The sequence below is a fragment of the Prionailurus bengalensis genome, chromosome B1 (assembly GCF_016509475.1).
Source record: "Prionailurus bengalensis isolate Pbe53 chromosome B1, Fcat_Pben_1.1_paternal_pri, whole genome shotgun sequence".
In the NCBI taxonomy this organism is placed as follows: Eukaryota; Metazoa; Chordata; class Mammalia; order Carnivora; family Felidae; genus Prionailurus; species Prionailurus bengalensis.
In genome coordinates, this window is record NC_057344.1 from 172,893,621 (window position 1) to 172,914,963 (window position 21,343).

Sequence of the window (21,343 nt, forward strand, 5' to 3'; positions counted from 1 at the left end):
TTTAGAAATCCAAAGAGGGGAGGGCACACTCCAGTGACTGTCCGAAGAAACAAGACTGAGTAGCTCATGTTGTGCCATATTGTAAAACTTTTCCTCAGTTTGCAGATCTTCTGTCCCTGGAGAGGAAATCCGTTCATTTTCACCGAGTAATTAACAGTCTTTCAACCAGTTCCGTCAAGTCTCTCATGATCCCCAAAAGTCATGAGCTCATCTCCACGGCATAACGTAAAGCTCCTTTCGTCCCTCGTGCCCTTACAGGACCGCCGGGACCGGGTTCGCTTCCCGCCACAGGGGCTCCTCCTCTGCTTGCCCTTTGGTTTCAATCCTCCCAGAGGCGCTCGGCGCGGCAAGTCTTGGCGCCAACCGGGTGGCGGCGCTGTCCGCCCCGCGCGCGGCCGCCCGGGGCCCGAGGGAGGCGGAGGCACGGCCGGCGGAGGAAGGGGAGGGAGCGAGGCGCGCTCCCTGCTCTCGCGTGCTCTCGCACCGCTCGCGTGACCGGCTGGTGTGTGCGCGAAGCGCCGGCTCCCGGGGGCACGTACGGCCGGGCGCGCGCCGCTGCAAGGGGCGTCCGGGTCCCGGTCGGCGGACCCGGCCGGCGCTAGGTGCCGACGGGCGGGCCGCGGGGGTCCGGGGCGGACACAGGCGCACACGCTCCCGGAGGAGCCTTCTCTGAGGCTGCTCTTCCTCGGCCAGACGGAGAGCGGCAGTGTCTCCCCGCCCAGCGCACAGTCGCCCCGCGTCTCCCCCCGCGGCGGCTGCTCCTCCTCGGCACCGCCAGCCCCAGCGCCGCTCCGGGGCGGGCGGCGGCGGCGGCGGGACCCGCGGAGCCGCTTTGTGTGCAGCCCGACGAGGGGCGGCGGCGCAACCACCTGACAGAGGCCCGGGCGCTCGATGCACCTTCCGCCCGCATGAGGAGGAGGAGGTAAAGGCGGCGGCGGCGGCTCGGCTCCCGCCCTCGGTTGGTGGAGGGAGAGGACGGAAGGGGAGACCGGAGGGGGGGGGGCGCGGGACCTAGGCCCGGCGGGGCTGCCCGGAGGTACCAGTAAGGCCTGGGCAGCGCCGGACGGCGCCGAGCAGTCGGAGCCGAGAGAAGCCGCCAGGGTCCCTCACCCGAAGTTGAAGGAACAAAATGTGAAGTGCAGAGCCGCGTCAGCCGCTTCCTGGCGTGGGGTTTGGGGTGGAGGGCGGCTTGTTTTCCCCTCCCGCGGGACAGGGGAGGGGCGAGAGCGTGGCGGGGACGCCCGGGGTCCCGAAGCTCGGCCCGGCAAAGGCGTTCGTCTCCCGGAGCCGCCGTAGCGTGTGGGTCCGGTTGGGTCCCTAGTTTTGCGGCCTAAGCCGAGCCCTATAGGCCTCGCGTCTCCTTTCCCGGAGGGGACCGACCGGGCGGGGACTCGGGGTTTCTCTCCGACCGAGCCGGAGCCTTGGGGGCCTCGCCAGGCTCGGGAGGATCCCAAACTTCGGACCTCGGTGCTTGGGGGTGGATTTCATTGTGAAAGGTGGAATGGGAAACTCCTGGCGCTGCCTGGCGCTTCCCGCGGCCGCGGCGGCTGGTGCTGGAGAGCCCCGTGGGTCCGGGGCTGGCGGGGCCCGCGTGAGTGGGGGCGGCGGGGCGGCCACCAGGGTCCAGGCCCGGGAGGATCGAGCGGCGGGGCCGCAGCCGAGTCTCCGGCCTCCCTGGAGAAAGCGCCCTTTGCAGATTAGAGATTTTTGAAATGAAAAAAGAGGTTACAAAGTCTCCCCTTTCTCGCTGAACTTTTGTTTTCTGACCGATAGAGGCCGGTAGAGGACTGTGAAAGAAAAGTTGTCCCCCAGGATGGACTTCACCGCGCAGCCCAAGCCTGCCACTGCCCTCTGTGGCGTCGTGAGTGCAGATGGGAAGATCGCTTACCCGCCGGGGGTAAAGGAGATCACCGACAAGATCACCACGGATGAAATGATCAAGCGACTGAAGGTAAGCATCTGGACACAGTGTTCACACTTAGACCTCTGTGGTGGGAGGTGCTCTCTCCTGTTACTGCACTGCTAGGCCTGGCCTTTACTGTGTCACCTACCAGGTTTTCTTAGGTATCTTATAGTCTCCTTTTTTACTCTCTCCGAGAAGTATTGTTCTGTCTTGGCTATATCTTTGAATAGTAAGTTCTGTAGAGACATAATCATTATGGGAAATTAAAAGGAGTGTGCCTGTTTTTTCAAACATAAGAATTTAAGTGTTTCTATAACTTTTTTCTAGAAATATTTATAAGAATACTGCTCATAGTAGATTACAACCTTAAATGTAGGCAATAGTTTGCCTAGGAAAGTTCCTGTTTTCATCAGCTTCTAAGGAGACTGATTTAATCACAAGGGCATTTTATTAAATTGTCACAATTTTCTAATATTCAGAAACTTAAATATGTATTTAGTATGGTTAAACTTTGACAAAATGTACTGACTTCAAAATTCAGAACTGAAGTAAGGTGATGATTTAGGTCCACGTGTTCAAAGGGGTTTTCAAGAGAGAGTATTTTAGTTCTTTTTAATAAAGTTAGCTTATTTAAAGCATGATGATCCTAAGATTAAAGTTGTAAGTTTCAGCTTAGGTTGGTCAGTTTTTTTGCTTTCTGTTGCATAGACATAGATTTTGCCCATAGCCTTATAAGATAAGTGCTGTTTTTGTCAAGGGATCAACTTGATGCAGTGGTTCTCAACCAGGGCATCTTTGACACCCCACCCCCACTCCCACCCTGGAGACATTTGGTTGTCACAACTGGGGCTAGGTTGGAGCAACAAAAGGGAAAGATTTGAGGCAGGGAGTCCTGCTAGGAAACTGTTAATAGGAACGTAGGTGAAAGATGTTGAAATCTTAAAGTGGGGCTGTGTTAGTGAGAAGAGAGGTAGGGAAGGATCTAAGAAATGTTTCCTACTTAGAAATCAATTAGACTTGGTGGGAGGTGAGGGAAGAAACAATGTTGATAGTATTTCTATCTTGGACAACTTGATAAAGTGTATTTTTAGGGAATCATCTTGCCCCTTTGTTCTTAGAGCTTAGTGTAGTGCCTAGTAAGTGTTTACAATGTTGTGAGTGTTTAATGAATATTGAAAGTATTCCTGTAGCTTAGTTTTTAAAATCTAATTAGATTCTGCAATTTGTTGCCTCTTGGGAAGGAAGAGGACACAATAGCTTCCATTAAAATAAACTTGATACTAGGTATATGTGAAGTGAGGTGCTTGATTGATGCTCCTTAAGGTTATATTGAATGTTTGGAGATGCTGAAAAATTATGAAATACAAAGCTGTTAAGTATAGATCTTTTAATTTTTATTTTCATATTAAGAATATTGAAATCTTGATTTCTGGTGATGGATAATCTGGTTAAAAAAGAGTTACCACAAGCGTCTGGCTTCGGCTTGCGTCATGATCTTGCAGTCTGTGGGTTCGAGCCCCAAGTTGGGCTCTGTGCTGACTGCTCGGAGCCTGGAGCCTGTTTCAGATTCTGTGTCTGTCTGTCTCTCTCTCTCTCTCTCTCTCTCTCTCTCTCTGCCCCTCCCCCGCTCCCGGTCTCTCTCTCTCTCTCTCTCTCTCTCTCTCTCTCTCAAAAATAAATAGACATTAAAAAAAAAAAAGAGTTACAACTATATGTACTTCTGTGCTTGAAGGTAGATTATCAGAAATACTGTTATATAAATGGGCATATGACCAAGTTTACAATGAGCATTAGGTTAGAATATCTTTTTTTTTTTCTTTTTAAAGTGTATTTTTGAGAGAGAGTGAGCATGATCAGGGAAGAGGCAGAGAGGCAGGGAGACAGAATTTGGGCTCCATGCTGTCAGCACAAAGCCCAGCATGGGGCTCAAACCCAGCAACCAGTGAGATCATGACCTGAGCCTAAGTCCGATGCTCAACCAACTGAGCCACTGAGGTGCTCCTGGGTTAGGATACCTATTTCTTATGAGTTCTTGTGGAAGTTAAAATTAACATACATATGAACCATTTTGAATATCCTGCTAAAATTTTGCTTTTCTTAGGTGCCTGGGTGGCTCAGTCAGTTAAATGTCCACTCTTGGTTCAGGTCATGATCTTGCAGGTTCTTGAGTTCAAGCCCCAAGTCAGGCTACAGCTCAGAGTCTGGAGCCTGCTTCGGATTCTGTGTCTCCCTTTCTCTCTGCCTCTGCCCTGTTCACACTCTGTCTCTCTCAAAAAAAGTAAATAAACATTAAAATCTTAAAATTTTTTTTAAAATTTTCTGAACAGTCTTATGATTTTGTTTTTCCCCTGTTTTTCTAAATCTGTTTTGACTTTGTACTTTCTAGGAATCCCTGGTTGGTTAAAGTAGTACTGTCTCATAGGAAGTGGAGATTTTTAACAGTGTTTAACTATTTTTGATAATTTTTGTGTTTATTAGACCATTATGCACCAGTATTATAAATTCAGTAGTTTTTTTTATTATAGCAACAGTGTTCAAATGCTGTATAAATACAAACAGGGCTTAAAGGCAGGTAAAATCTTGGTCAGTGGAATTCAGAGATGTTTGGTCCATTCTCTTCAGTATTCAAGAATGGAACAAGCATTTTTACAAGAGAACCGTAATTGTGGACTTACAAAGATGTTTAAAGAAATTTTGGAACTCCCCATATTTCACAGAAGAGAAAATTCGGCCCAAAGTGGCCAAGTAACATGCACCAAGATCAGTCATAGAGCAACTAAATGGCAGAGCCAGAACCAATAGCATCATATTTATTTTCATTCTTATAGCTGATTTCCTTCAAAGGAATCTAAGCTGAGTAGAACTAAGAAGTTGTGATTTTTATTATGCATTTGAAAATGGTAAAGTGAAAAGAGAAAGGAGTCTAAGTTAATTTGCTGTTTTGCAAGATGTAGGACAGCATTTTTTTTTTAACATTAGAAAGTATTATGATGCTTTGAAACTTTCTTGAAAGTAGTTCTTAGAGTAGGTCTTTGGAATTGCTAAAACACTTAGATACATTAGAAACTTAATTTCAGGGGTGCGTGGGTGGCTCATTTAAGCATCCAACTCTGATTTTGGCTCAGGTCGTAATCTCACTGTCAGATTGAGCCCTGCTTTGGGCTTCAAGCTATGTGCTGGGCGTGGAGCCTGTTTAAGATTCTCTCTCTCTCCCTCTCACCCTCTCCCATTTGCTGGCACATGTGCTCTCTCTCTCTCTCTCTCTCTGTCTCTCTCAAAAAAAAAAAAAAAAAGCAAGTTTTAATTTCAGCTTCTAAGGAATTCACATATTCTTATGTCCAATCACACTGGCCTTCTGTCACTTCCTTGTACATGCCATGTTCATTTCTGCCTAAACTGATTCCACATTATGTGATCCATATGTGTGCCCGTCTCAACTTCATGTGTCATTCATTTGTTCTTCTGTCACTCATTTGTTCTTCTTAGAGGAGGTCTCTTAGATTTCCCATTACATATTTTTTTAATTCCTTCGTATCACTTATTACAGTTATGATATACATTTATGCATATGTGTATTGGGTTTGTCTCCCCAACTTGTATGTAATCTTTGCGAATACAAGGACCATGTCTGTTTACTTTTATACCCTGCCAACTCCCAAATTTAATGCCTGGAACATAGGTGCCCAACAGATACTTGTTCAGTGAGTGAATGTTGGATTAGAAAAGATAGTAATAGAATAGAGAAATAATTTTGTTTTTGAAATAGGATAGTTTGAAAATATTGTGAATGGCAACCAACTTTTTATCTGAGATTATATACCAGAGATGATAATGTAGATATGTAGAATTTTAGAACCAAAAGGTAGCTTAGAGGTTATTTGGTTTTGTCCTGATTTTCCAGATGAAGAAATGGAGTCTGAGATGTTGTGACTAACCCTAGTTACAGAAAGCTGAAAATGATCATTAACAGTTTTGTTATTTAGGGTTGCCTGGCTGGCTGAGTTGGTAGAGCATGCAACTCTTTTTTTTTTTTTTTTTTTTTTTTGTTAATGTTTTATTTATTTTTCAGAGAGGCAGAATTGGGGGGTGGGGGGTGGGAAGAGGCAGAGAGAGAGGGAGACACAGAATCCAAAGCAGGGTCCAGGCTCTGAGCTGTCAGTACAGAGCCCAACGCAGGGCTTGAACTCACCAACTGTGAGATCATGACCTGAGCCAAAGTCAGATACCTAACCAACTGAGCCACCTGACACCTCAGAGTATGCAACTCTTGATCTCAGGGTTGTGAGTTCAAGCCCCATACTGGGTGTGAAGCCTACTTAAAAAAATAATAATAATAATATATAAACAGTTTTGTTGCTTATATATGGTACAATTATATGCTGTACAAAAGTTAGTTATCTGTTAGAAAGGATAGCAGGTAGCTTACTACTAAGGTTACATTAAGCATCAAGATCAATAGTTCACAAATGGCCTGCCTTCTATATAGTTAAGGATTCTGAAACTAATGTAGCAGTCATGTCTGATAACTTTTATAACATACTCAAATACACCTATGAACAGTGTTGTACAAAGTTCCATTAAGTGCTTCTGCCCACAATTTGTTATATGCAATCTGTCTCATATCATGTATTACCAGAGAACTACATGCTATTCACATTTTGTTCATTACTTGCTTTTTTGGAAATGGGAAGTCCTTGATAAGGCTTGGTTTTTAGAGAGAGGGGCGGGCAGGTTAAAGCTTGTTTCTTTTTTTTTTCTTTTTTCTTTTTAAGTATGTATGTTTTTATTTAAGTAACCTCTACTCACAGTGCCAAGATCAAAGAGTCATATGCTCCTCTGACTGAGCCAGCCAGCTGCCCCAAAGATCATTTCTTATGTCCATTTCTTATTACCTGGTCTTAAGAGCTCAGTACCCCCAGACAGTTCTCTGGCTATTAACTCCATACCCAAATCTGCCATATTCTTTTTTTCACAGAAATCAAAATTTTTATTACTTTGGTGCTAAGAATTAGGAAAGATAAAGTAGTAGGGTTTTATTGTTGTGAATATGTCCCCCATTTTTCTCCCACCAGCTGTTATTTCTGTGTTTTTGTGTTTTTCTGTCACTTTCCTCTATGTGTCCACAATTCCCCTCTGGCCCACACTCTCACTTTTGCTTTCTGTAGTATGCCTTGTTTGATATAGTTAGGAATTAGGATATAGAGTGCTTGATTAAGGTAGAGCATCACTCTTTTCTCATCAAATGTAGGTTGGGAGAGGGGAGGAATAGATTAGAGGCAGGAAGGCCATGAAATCTTTTCCTTTCTTTTCCTCCAGGTGGACCCCAGAAATACATACTTTGGTTATAATTATTTTCACTTCCATGAAAGAATTTTATTTATTCCTAAATGCCATATAGGATGCTAATTTTACATATAATTCAGTATGTAACTTCTAGTCTCAGTTCTGTCCATATATCATATTTTAATATTTGTTTTAATGCAAAAGATTCTGCTAAGAAATTAAAAAATTAAATAGGCAGGGTGCCTGGTGGCTCAGTCAGTTAAGTGTCTGACTTCTTTGATTTCGGCTCAGGTCATGATCTCACCATTTGTGAGATCAAGCTCCATATCAGGCTCTGCGCTAATAGCAAAGAGCCTGCTTGGGATTCTCTCTCTCCTTCTCTCCCTCTCCTCCTTCCCTGCTTGTGCACTTTCTCTCTCTTAAAATAAGAAATAAATATTTAAAAAAATAGGCAAGATTTCTTAAAATGAACCCCTAAAATATAGCCAATGTGTATTTGTGAAGTAATACTAACTGTAGCACAGTTCTTATTTTAGACTTCCATTTGCATAGAGGAACTATTCTGGTCATTTGCTGCTGTGTAACAAACACCCCAAACCTAGTGTTTAAAAGAGCAAGTAAGGGGCGCGGGACAAAATAACTATAACATAAATTTTATCATTTCAGTCATTTTTAAGAGTACAGTTTTGTGGTAACAAGCACATTCACATTGTTGTATAACCATCACTACCGTCCATCTTCAAAACTTTTTCATGTACCCTAACTGAAATTTTGTATCTATTAAACAGTAACTCCTTAATTCCCCCTTCCCCCAGCTTAGGCAACCACCTTTCTACTTTGTGTCTCTGAATTTGACTACTCTTAAGAGCCTAGTATAAGAATCATACAATATTGTCCTTTTGTGACTAGCTTATTTCACTTAGGATAATGTCTTCAAAGTTCATCCACATTGTATGTATCAGAATTTACTTTTTAAGGCTGGATAATATTCCACTGTGTACATGTGTGTGTCTGTGTGTGTGTGTGTGTGTATGTATGAAACCACTTTTGTTTATTCATTTGTGGACACTTGGGTTGCTTCTACCTTTTGACATCTGTGAGCAAATTTTCTTGTTAACAATTTTGTGAATCAGGAATTTGGGTAAGTATTGGCTTAGCTTGATTATTCTTCTCTACATTGCTTACTGTGCTCATTCAGTAGTATTCAGCTGGTGTCTAGACTGGTCTAGAAGATCCACACTGACTTCTCAAACAGTTGGTGCCTTGGAAGGAACAGCTGTAAGGCTGAACTCAGCTGTGCTCTTTTTTCCTATCTATGATGTAATCTTTGGGCTTCTCTGCATGGTTTCAGGGCTCTAAGACACTGTGGAGGAAGTTGCCGGTACGTTTTAAAGGCTTGGTTCAGAACTGGCAATGTCATGTCTACCTTACTTTAATGGTTAAAGTAGTTGTGGCCCAATCTACATTCAATAGGAGAAAAAATGATTGCTTCTCAATGGAAGAAGAAAGGAATTTGTAGCCATCTTTAATCTACCACAGGAGCTCTTATGACAAATAACTTTGTAGCTGTATTCATAAATTTGAAAAACACTTAATTTCAAAAACAGTAGTATATATCTGCAGCCAACTTGCTAAATTTGTAAAGTTTATTTTAAATACTGTAGGAAAAATTTGTAAGAATTGTTTGTTTGTTTGTTTGTTTTTTAATAAATGGGGACCACCTGGGTGGCTCAGTTGGTTGAGCATCTGACTTCAGCTCAGGTCATGATCTCACGGTTCTTGAGTTTGAGCCCCGCATTGGGCTTTGCACTGACTGTGCCAAGCCTGCTTTAGATTCTCTGTTTCCCCCTCTCTCTGCCCCTCCCATGCTCACGTTCTCTCTCAAAAATAAATAAAACATTTTTAAAAATTAAAAAAAAAATTTTATATGTGCTAGTTAGAGAAAAATTATGGGAGAGTCTCATGATTTGATCTTAAAATCCTGTTTCTTTTATTATTTGAGTTTTTTACTAGAGAGTATTTCTGCCTAATTATGATGATGATTTTTCCAGTGCTACCCCCTTTTTAGGAATTATCTAAAAAGAATTATCTCAACTTTTTTGGGGGGTGCCTGGGTTGCTTCGTTGGTTGATTGTCCCACTTTTGATTTTGGCTCAGGTCATGATCCCAGGGTCATGGAATTGAGCCCCAGGTTGGACTCTGCACTGAGCATGGAGCCTGCTTAAGATTCTCTTTGTCCCTCTACTGCTCTCCCCCACTTGGCTCTCTCTTTCTCTTTTTAAAAAGAAAAAGATTGGGGCGCCTGGGTGGCGCAGTCGGTTAAGCGTCCGACTTCAGCCAGGTCACGATCTTGCGGTCCGCGAGTTCGAGCCCCGCGTCGGGCTCTGGGCTGATGGCTCGGAGCCTGGAGCCTGTTTCCGATTCTGTGTCTCCCTCTCTCTCTGCCCCTCCCCCGTTCATGCTCTGTCCTCTCTGTCCCAAAAATAAATAAACGTTGAAAAAAAAATTAAAAAAAAAAAAAAAAAAGAAAAAGATTTACCTCAACTTTTTATTTTGAGACATTTCAGACTTCTGGAGAGTTGGAAAAAATTGTACCTTCAACTCCCATATCCCTTCACTTAGATTTACCAATTGTTAACATTTTGTTACTTTTGTTTGCTTTTATGTTTCTCCATATACACACACCCAGAGGGAGACAAACCTACACTTTTTGTTTGAGAGCTACCTGCAGAAATCATGACATTCTGCCTGTGAATGCTTCAGCATTCTTCTTAGAATAATGATCATTATCACACTCAAATTGGTACAGTTATCTGTTATACTATCCATAATAAAATTCTCCCAGTTGCCCTAAAAATGACTTTTTAAGAGTTGGGTTTTTTCCTCCATCCAAGTTTCAGTACAGGATCATTTGCATTTGTAATGTTTCTTTAGTCTACTTTAATCTAGAAATTTCTGTCACTGTTTTTGGAGGGGAGAGTTATTTACGATGTGACATTTTTGAAACATTTGCCTTATAGGAGTTCCATAGTCTATTTTTGTCTCATTGCCTCATGCTTAGATTCAGGTTGAACTTTTTTTAGCAAGTACTTTACCACGCAAGTGGTAATGTATAGTTAGTTGCATCATCAGGAGGTGTAAAATGTCATTTTATCCAGTTGGTTTATGCTAAATTTGATCACTTGGTTACAGTTGGTCAACTCTTTATATTGTAAATGTACCTTTCCCCACTTTGCAATTAATAAGGAATGTTTAAGGTGGCAGTTTGATTTGTTTTCCAGCAATTACTTGTCTGATTTAGCATCTACTTTGGTTGTTATAAAATGTCACCTTTTTTGACTCTATCACTCCTGCTACATGTGTAGATTCTATCATTCCTTCTACATCCGTAGGGAAGAGCCTGCCCCCACTCCCCTTTAATTACTCATAAGGGCTCCTGGCTGGCTCAGTCCGTCAAATGTCCAACTCTTGATTTCAGCTCAGGTTATGATCTCATGGTTCGTGAGATTGAGCCCTGCATCAGGTTCTGTACTGACAGTGTGGAGCCTGCTTGAGATTCTCTCTCTCCCTCCCCCACAGTCTCTCTCTCTCTCTCTCTCTCTCTCTCTCTCTTTTTCTCTCTCTTGCTGTTTCTCTCTCAAAATAAATAAATAAACATTAAATATTTAAAAAAAATAGTCATGGATTCTTCATTCAATGCATTATAATATATTACTATCTTTATTCTCTTTGAGAGACAAATTATCCCAAAATGAGCATGCTGGCTTTGGTGTCCTTTTGAAACATCTAGTATCTTTTTGACATGTCTCTCTGAGTCTTTCAGCACTCCTTTTTTTTTTTCTGGTACAAGTTGTTCACCTTGTGCTTTCTTGCCCCAGATTTGGATAGCTCATTTTTTCCAGAGAGGCCTATTTCCATTTTCAGTAGAGAGTGGTGTTTATAAACCAAGGTCTAGGCATTGGCATCATGTTCACATTGGTAGTAGGATTTAATTTATCCAGGTCCTTTCAGTGTGTAGACCTAAGAAATGTACATAAATACTTTAAACCATGTATTCATTATGTTTAATTAAAATCCAACACTGCAGGGGCACTTGGCTGGAACAGTTATAGAGCATGCAACTTTTTTTTTTTTTAAGTTTATTCATCTTGAGAGAGCACACGTGTAAGTAGGGGAGAAGCAGAGAGAGAGAGAGAATGAGCAGGGGAGGCGGGGGAGAGAGAGTCCCAAGTAGGCTCTGCACTGCCAGTGTGGAGCCTGATGGGGGGCTCAAACTGATGAACCATGAGATATGACCCTGAGCTAAAAATGGGTGCTTAACCAACTGAGACATCCAGGCACCCTTAGAGCATGCAACTTTTGATCTTGGGATTGTGAGTTCAAGCCCCACCTTGGGTGCAGGGCTTACTTAAAAAAGAAAAAGAAAAAAAACCCAGCACTGTGGTTTTTCTTAAACTTCTCCATTTCCTATTTGTTTTTTTTTTTTTTTTAATTTTTTTTAATGTTTATTTTTGAGAGAGAGAGAGAGAGAGCACGAGCAGGGGAGGGGCACAGAGAGAGGGAGACACAGAATCTGAAGCAGGTTTCAGGCTCTGAGGTGTCAGCACAGAGCCCAACGTGGGGCTTGAACTCATAGAGTATGAGATCATGACCTGAGATGAAGTCAGATGCTTAACCAACTGAGCCACCCAGGCACCCCTCCATTTCCTATTTGTATCATCCTTTTCCTACAGTATAAATCCTGTTTTCCCTTAACTTTGATAAATTTGTTTTCTTTGTACTACCCTAATCTAAGCTCAAGAAAAAATTCAGTGCTATACCAGTATCCCTTGCAAGATTTTTTTGCAGTTTTTTTTGTCCCCCTAGGGTTGTACAGAGTACCATATTTATTAGTTACTTGAATTTGAATTCTTTTGTATGATTATGTTATCAGTTTTATATATATACACTTGGTTTCTGTTTGTATTCAGTTTTTATTTTAGGGGAGAGAGAACACAAGCAGGGGAGGGGGCAGAGGGAGAGGGAAAGAGAATCTTTAGAGCCTGATGCAAGTGTCAATCCCGTGACCCTGGGATTGTGACCGGAGCCGAAATCAAGAATCTCCTGTTCAACTGACTGAGCCACCCAGGTGCCCCTGTTTGTATTCAATTTTTATACATACATATATAACTTAACTCTTTATTTCCACTGATAAATGTAATCTTTGCTTGATTTTTCCTTATTGTACTGAAAAACACATAACATAAAATTTATCATCTTAATCATTTTTAAGTCCACAGTACAGCATCGTTAACTATGTGCATTTAAAATATATATATATTTATTTTGAGAGAGAGAAAGCAAGCGAGGGGCAGAGAGAGGGGGAGGGAGAGAGAACCCCTAGCAAGTTCCGCACTGTCAGTGCAGAGCCGGACCTGGGGCTCGAACCTACAAACTGTAAGATTATGACCTGAGCCAAAATCAAGAGGTGCCCCTGTGCATTTTTTGTGTGCCTCCCTCTGCCCCTTCCATGTGCACATTGTTAGTACAACAGATTTCTGTAACTTTTTCATCTTGCAAAACTGGAACTCTGTACCCACTTAACTCCTTTCCCCCTCAGCCCCTGGCAACCATCATTCTGTTTTCTGTTTGTAAGAGTTTGACTGCTTTAGATCCCTCATATAAGTACAATCACACAGTATTTGTCTTTTTGTGACTGGTTTATTTCACTTAGCTCATGTCCTCAAATGTTAATAATAAATTGATGCCAAATTATTAAGTTTAATACTTGAAAAGTAAGTTCAGTGGCAATGTGTAATTGTCCTATAATTTCAAATGTCTGAATTAAGTATCCTTCATCTAGACATTATAAAATAAGTAGAGGTAAATTTTTCATTGTACAGAAAGAAAATCATTGAAGAAAAATGTTTAAAGGATGAGTGAGCATGTATAAGAAGACTAGTTTGTTTTTGGCAGAAGTTTAGAAATTGGTTTTCTTCTTGAAGCATGTACCTAAATTGCTTTGAAAAAAGTGGTAGAAATCATCAGGCAGTAATAAAATGAAATTGATTTTAGATCTCTTGGGAGTAATGTTAAATAATTTTGTTTATTATATTCATTTATTTTAGGTGATATCAAATTTTTAGAATTATACTATTGCTGTCTCAATTCTTTATATTTTTCTATACTTTTTTATTAATCACTTAATGCTTTTTTTAAATAGAATATTTTTTAAGAGCAATTTTAGTTCATAGCAAAATTAAAAAGAAAGTACAGAGTTGGGTGGCCCAGTTGGTTGAACATTCCACTGCTCTTCAGGTCATGATCTCACAGTTCATGTGTTCAAGCCCCACATCAGGCTTGCTGCTGGCAGTGCAGAGCCTGCTTTGCATCCTCTGTCCCCCCTCTCTCTGCCCCTCCCCTGCTTTTGTGAGCATACACACTCTCTTTCTCCTTCAAAAATAAATAAACCTAAAAAAAAAAAAAAATACAGAGTTCCCAACAACTTTGTCTGCCCTCCTATCTCCCCGTCTTTTCCCCACCTCCTCCTCCCCATACATCTAGTGCCAGAGTAGTATGTTTTGTTATGGCTGGTGGACATTAACACATCATCATCACCCAGAGTCCATATTCCTTTTTTAAATTTTTCTAAATAAAATTTTGATTATATTATAAATGTATTGTTTTCATTTTCATTGAATGATACGGAATGAGTATATCCGTATTATTAAATAATCCCTTAAAACATTTTTTAAAAGAATTTATTTTTTAGAGCAATTTTTGTTTCACAACAAAATTGAAGGAAGGGAAGGTATAGATTTCCCATATACACTAAATCCAGTAAAACCTTGAATTGTGAGTAACTTGTTCTATAAGTGTTCTGCAAGATGAGCATACATTTCTAATAAATTTTAACTTGATAAACGAGGGATGTCTGGCAATATGAATGTCACATGATCACAGTTGAGCCAGTGGTTCTTGAAATTTGCTTTGACATATGGTGCTTTGGATTACAAACACGTTTCTGGAATGAAATATGCTCACAAACCAAGGTTTTACTGTATCTCCTTCCCCCCACATGCATGACTTCCCCCATTATAAGTATTAGTCACCAGAATGGTACGTTTGTTATCAACAATGAACCCATGTTGACACATCATAGCCACCCAAAGTCCATAGTTTACCTTAGGTTTACTCTTAGCATTGCACATTCTTTGGGTTTGGACAAATGCGTATTGACATGTATTCATCTTTACAATAACATCTAGAGTATTTTCAGTGCCCTAAAAATTGTCTGTGCTATGCTAACTAACTTGGATGTAAATTAAAAAATAAAATAGTGTCATGCTTATATATCCTTCCCCCCTTCATATATATATTTTTTACCATGGAAAATCTCAAATGTTTATTATTTATGTATTACTTATTTTTTTTTTTTTATCTAAGTTGAATTGTTCTCTTAATATTCCTTATTTTGACTTCTCTTACTTGGCCAGAATGGAAGTCTGAGTGCCAAATTTACTGATTTTAACTGGATGCAGAAGTTTGTTTGTTTTGAGAGAGAAAGAGGGCATAAGTGAGCAAGGGGCAGAGAGAAGGGGAGAGAGAGAGAGAAGCCCACAAGGGGCAGAGGGAGAGAGAAATGGGGCTCACCCGCTTTAAAACAGGGCTCATGCTCACCCAAAGTGGGGTGGATGCAGAAGATTTTAAATCTTGGAGATAATGAGCATACTTTAATCTACATTAGTGGTTCTTAGATTTGTAGAATTCTTAAATATTACCTGGGGCACTTGGGTGGCTCAGTTAATTGGGTGTCCAACTCTTGATTTTGGTTCAGTTCATGATCTCACTGTTAGTGGGATCCAGCATCGCATGGGGCTCTGTGCTGACAGTAAGGAGCCTGCTTAGGATTCTCTCTCTTCCTCTCTCTCTACCCCTCCCCCCCACTCATGTATGTGCATACACATGCATGCTCTCTCAAAAAAATATTTTATTTTTTTCAAAAAATATCTTTTAAAAATGTTTAAAGTGAATCTCATTCTCTCATAATAAATAAATAAACATTAAAAATAATTAGATACCTGGTTTTAAAAAGAATTAGAGGAGCATCCGGGTAGCTCTGTCAGTTAAGCTCCTGACTTCTGATTTTGGCTCAGGTCATGATCTCACAGTCCTTGAGTTTGGGCCCCACCTTCTCGTGCTCAACGCTTGCCTTGCTGGAGCCTGTTTTGGATTCTCTCTCTCTGCTCCTCCCCCACCAAATAAATAAATAAACTTAAAAAAATTGGATTATGTGGTAATCTCCCACCCTCCACCCCCAATTTAGTAGCTTAGAGGTGGGCTCAATTTTTGCACTTTTCCCCCTATATTTTTAGTCAGTCCCTCCAGTGTTCTTGATACAGAGAATATGCACTGAGAACCCCAGAAAGATATTTTACTTACTGCTAAATTTCATATTAACTATTGTCAAAAATTTTATCTAAAGAAGATTTTTAAAATTAGTTCTAGGATTTTTACATTAACCTTAAATTCTGCCCAGAAACAAACTTTACTCCCTAATTATTTTAAACTTAGCTCTATCCTGAAAACATTTGAATTTATTTGGAAGGCACACAACTATGTATACCATGACCTCTTTTACCTTATTTGGTGGAAGTCTATTATTTAGAACTCTTATTAATCTACATTTTGTTATACCATTTTACTAGTAGTTATACAAATTTAATCTAGCAAAAATAATCCCTAAGGGTAATTAGCTTACAAGCTCATTTGATGGGTTTATTTACTTATGAAAGCAGACATTCTGGGTTTCCAAATGAAGTCTTCATTCTAACCTAGTCTTTCTAATTTGAGCTGATGGCTACAAATATAGCATGTTGGAGTTTTTAAAAAATTCAAATTGGTAATTTGTATATATTTTACTAATGGGAGTTGTACTTTTTCCAAAATAGAAGGGTCAGTAAGCATTGATCTGTTTTGCATTTTCAATAGTTTGTGGCATTCCAAAACTAATTGTTCTTATTTACATATGTGGTATGATTCCTGTGGGACTTTTTTCTTTTTCTTGTGGGATTTCTGAATCATCAAAATACAGTGTTTATGGCTTATCACTTATCACCTCACTTTAATTATTTGCAAACTGGCAGTGCTTGAAATATATGATAGTAATTAAATAAAACATTTCAAATAGCAAATCACCCTATCCTTTAGTAAGAGGGCTGCTTTTGGGATTTTTTTTCTTTTTCTTACTGTTACGTATCTTTTATGTATTTCTTTGTATTTATCTGGTATAGGGTTCTCTGAGTTTCTTGGATGAATAGTTTATCTTTCAGTATTGAAAAATATTATTATCTCTTGAAATATTTCTTTTCATTTTTTTCTCTTTTCCTACTGTGCCTACAGTCTGTTCAGTAATGTTCAGCAGTTTCATACGGTTTTTGTTTACATGCTGAAATTCCCCATTTTTAATGCATGTTGTCCACCTTTTCTATTATATCTTTGAACATATTATAATTATTTTAAAGTACTTGTCTGATAGCTTTAGCATTTGGGCCATTTCTAAGTATGCTTCTACTAATTTATTTGTTGACAATGGAACTATCTCCCCTACCCCCCATCTTTTTTGATTGAATGCTGGACATGATGTATAAAAAAAAACAGACTGAGGCACATAATATTTATGCACAGAAGTAAACATATCTGTTTGTCAGATTGTTAGCTTTAGAGATTGAATCAATTCTTATCTAATTGAACTGGATTTGCTATATATTGCTTTTTTGTCTGTGTGTATGTGTGTATGAATACATCTATCCATCCATCCTTTTTTAATGTATTTCAAAGTGAGTTGCATTCATCATATACTTTACCCCTAAACACTTTACCATGAGTATCATTAATTCACGGTTAGTATAGTTTTTTTTGTGTGAGAGGGCAATTAATATACATATTTTAACTACTGTTTGATGAGTTTTAATAGATGCTTGTTCATGTATAACCCAAATTCTTTTTTAGGGTGTTTTTTTTGGTTTTTTTTTTTTTTTGAGAGGTAAAAAAAGAGGGAACACACACATAAGCGGGGAAGGGGCAGAGGGAGAGAGAAAACCTTGAGCACACTCCATGCCCAGCGCAGATCCCAGCGTGGGGCTTGATGCACACAACTGTAAGATCATGACCTGAGCCAAAATCAAGAGTCCAAGCTTGACCGACTGAGCCCCGGAGGCACCCTAACCCAAACTCTTATCATGATATGGAACATTAACATCATCCCATAAAGTTCCCTCATGCCCCCTTTTAGTTAATCCCTGCTCCTTTACTACCCCCGTAAGGGTAACCACACTTAGAGGTTTTTAAAACCAAGGTTAGTTTTGGGGCGCCTGGGTGGCTCAGTCGGTTGAGCGTCCGACTTCAGCTCAGGTCGTGATCTCATGGTCCGTGAGTTCGAGCCCCGCATCGGGCTCTGTGCTGACAGCTCAGAGCCTGGAGCCTGGTTCAGATTCTGTGTCTCCCTCTCTCTCTGCCTCTCCCCTGCTCATGCTCTGTCTCTCTGTCTCAAAAATAAATAAAAACATTTAAAAAAAAAAAACAAACCTAGGTTAGTTTTGCTTCTTCTAAAACTTCATATAAGAACTACATAGTATGTATTTACCTGTGTGCAAGGCCTTTTTCATACACTGTAATGTTTTTGAGATTCACCCATGTATCATTAGTTTGTATCTTTTCGTGGCTCCATACTATTCCGTTGTATGAATATTCCAGTTTGTTTTACCATTCTTGTATTGATGGAAATTTGGACTGTTTCTACTTTAGGCTATTGTGAATAAAGGTGCTATAAACATTTTTGTATAAGTCTTGTATTGGGCATATGCTTTTATTTATATTGGATAAGTACCTATGAGTGTAGTCATTGGATCATAAGATAGGTTATGTTTAATTTAGTAAGCAACTGCTAGTCTTTTTCTCAGAATAATTGTACTGTTTTACAATTTCACCAACAATGTATGGTAATACTGTATTTTCAAGGAATTTGTCCATTTCTTCTAAGTTATTTGGCCACATAAAGTTGATATTCTTTTAATGTCTATAGGTTCTGTAGTAATACTCCCCTGTTGCATTCCTCATGTTGGTTCTTTTTTTAAAATTGATATGTCTTGGATGAGGTTTGTTAAATCTGTTACTCTTTTCAAAGATCTCACTTTTGGTTTTGATAATTTTCTCTATTTCTTGTTTTCTGTTGATTTCAGTTCTTTTTTTTTTAATATAGATTGGGTTTCCTAACAGGGTTTTCTCAACCTCTGCACTCTTGACACTTTAGAACAGGTAATTCTTTGTTGGGGGGGGGGGGGGTCTTGTGCATTGTAGGATGTTTAGCAGCATCCTACAAAAGTACCCACCAGATACCAGTTTCAGGCCCTTACCTCCCAGTAAAAACATCTAAAAATGTTTCCAGACATTGCCAAATGTCTCCGGGGGGGAACACCAATTGGTTTGAGAACCACTGTCCTGACATAAGCTTTTTAAAGCTATTCATTTCTTGCAAAACACTGTTTTAATTGCATCTCACTAGTTATGATGTTTTCATTATCATTTAGTTAGAAATGTTTTCTCATTTTCTTTGTGATTTTTTTCTTTGACCTATGAGTTCTTTAAAAATTGTGATTTAATTTCCAAATATTTGAAGTATTTGTAAGTATCTGATTGTTAATGATTTCTAATTTCTGTGATCAGAAAACATATTCTATAAGATTACAGTCTTGGAATGTATTAAGTTTTGTTTTTTTAACCTAGCAATATGGCCTCACTTGGCAAGCATATCATTTGCACCTGGGAAGAATGTGTATTTTATTTGTTGGACATAATGTTCTATAAGGTCAGTTAGTGTTCTTTTGGTCAGGGGATTGAAATGGTTATTCATCATCTAGGTCTTTACTGATTTTTACAAATTTTGGCCTGGTTCTACTGCTGAGAAAGAGTGATAAAGCCTCAACCTGTGATTGTGGAATTGTATATTTCTCCCTTAATTCTATTGATTATTTTTTCATTTATTTTATAATTCTGTTCTAAGGCACATATTGTTGGTTTTATGATTGTTAGACCTTCATAATAAGTTGGCATTTTAACATTATGAAATGTTGATATCTAAGCTCCACCTTTTTTATAAGTTTTTGTCTGCATTATATATTTTTCAATTTTTTTTTTAACTAGTATGTCTTTATATTTAAAACGCATCCAGCTTATGATTGGGTCATGCTTTTTAAATTTTTTAAAACTGCTATATCCATTTGAACAATTTTTGCATTTAAATTGGAGTGTGTAAGTCACTTATATTTAATTGATGTGGTTGGATATATATCTACCATTTTGTACTGATTCTATCTGTTTGTTTTTCTCCTTTCCTGTCTTCTATCTTAATTTGCTTTTTTTTTTAGAATTCCATTTTAATTATCTATTGGCTTTATGGGCATACTTTTGTGTTCTGCATCTATATCTGTCTGGTTGCACAGGGATTGTAGTACACATTTTTAAATTTTTGTAGTCTACTGACTTTTTATACTGCTTTGTGTAAAATGTAATGACCTTTTATCAGTATGGGTCCATTTATCCCCCTCCCTTTATGCAACAGATATATTTGTAAACCCCACATTAAACAGTTTTGTGTATTGTATTTTTTTTAATTTTTTTTTTTTTTTTTTTAGAGAGAGGGCGCATATGTGTGAGCATGAGCTTGGGAGGGGTGGGGGGGTTGTGGGGGTCAGAGGATACGAAGCAGGTTCTGCACTGACAGCAGAGAACCTGATGTGGGGCTCGGACTCATGAACCAACCATGAGATCATGACCTGAGCTGAAGTCAGATGCTTAAACAACTTCTAAGTTGGATGCTTAACTACCCAGGCACCCCAACAGTTCTGTGTATTAAAAAAAAAGAAAAAAATTTTTAATGTTTATTTTTGAGAGAGGGAGACAGAATTCAAAGCAGGCTCCATCCTGTCAGTGCAAAGCCTGACGTGAGGCTCGAACCCACAAACTGTGAGATCATGACCTGAGCTGAAGTTGGATGTTCATCCAACTGAGCCACCCAGGTGCTCCAACAGTTCTGTGTATTTTAAATAAATTGCAGGGGAAATAGACTTTTATATTTTTGCACTTACTGCATTCCTTGGGTTTTTCATTTCTTTCCCAAATATTGGATTTTCCACCTGATGATAATATCCCTTCAGCTTGAACAACTTTCCTTTAGTATATTTTAGTGAGGATTTGCTGAGGTAATTTTATATAGTTTTTATTTGTCTGAAAATGTCTATTTAGCCTCCATTTTTGAAGGATATTATTTTTTTGGATATAAAGTTCTGAGTTGAGAGTTTCAGTACTTTATTATTTTTTAAATTTTTTTAACATTTATTTTTGAGAGGGGGGGCAGAGGGAGAGGGAGACACAAAATCCGAAGCAGGGTCCAGGCTCTGAGCTGTCAGCACAGAGCCCAATGTGGGGCTCGAACCCATGAACTGTGAGATCATGACCCACCCCAAAGTCGGACGCTCAACTGACTGAGCCACCCAGGCGCCCCATGAGTTTCAGTACTTTAAAGACACAATTCCATCATCTTGTGTTCTCTAGTGTTTCAGATGAGAAGTCAGTGATTATATGTATTTTTTGTTCCTTGTATGTAATCTGCAATTTCTAACTGCTTTCAAGGTACTTCTATTTTTGATTTTCAGCAGTTTTCACTGTGATGTCTCAAAGGGTGTGTTTCTCCCATACTTGTCCTGCCTTGATATCACTGAGCTTCCTGGATCTGTAAATTTATGTCTTTAACCAGATGTAGAAAATTTTGGGGGGTGCCTGGGTGGCTCAGTCGATTAAGTGTCTGACATTGGCTTGTTGTGATCTTGTGGCTCGTGAGTTCAAGCCCCACATCGGGCTCTGTACTGAAAATTCAGAGCCTGGAGCCTGCTTCGGATTCTATGTCTTCCTCTCTCTCTCTGCCCCTTCCCTGCTCATGCTCTCTCTCTCTCTCTCTGTTTCTCTCTCTGTCTCTCAAAAATAAACGTTTAAAAAAAAAAAAAAAAGCACTTTGGTCATTTCTCTTCTGTAGAATCCAGTTACACAAGTCAGGTTTTTTAATGTTTCCCTCAGATCACTGGAGCTCTGTTTTTTCTCAATCATTTCTGTCTGTGTTCTTCA

The 21,343-nt window shown here is 39.7% G+C and overlaps 1 protein-coding gene across 1 annotated transcript in view; it reads left to right on the top strand.

Moving 5' to 3' along the window:
* The first annotated feature begins 410 nt into the window (after positions 1 to 410).
* PDS5A (PDS5 cohesin associated factor A) overlaps positions 411 to 21,343 on the top strand; it is a 141,533-nt gene continuing 120,600 nt past the window's right edge. Inside the window, exons 1-2 of the mRNA XM_043553187.1 lie at positions 411 to 922; positions 1,774 to 1,951. Of these exons, the coding sequence (XP_043409122.1) occupies positions 1,814 to 1,951 (138 nt within the window). The 5' untranslated portion in view covers positions 411 to 922; positions 1,774 to 1,813. The remainder of the gene's footprint in view (positions 923 to 1,773; positions 1,952 to 21,343) is intronic.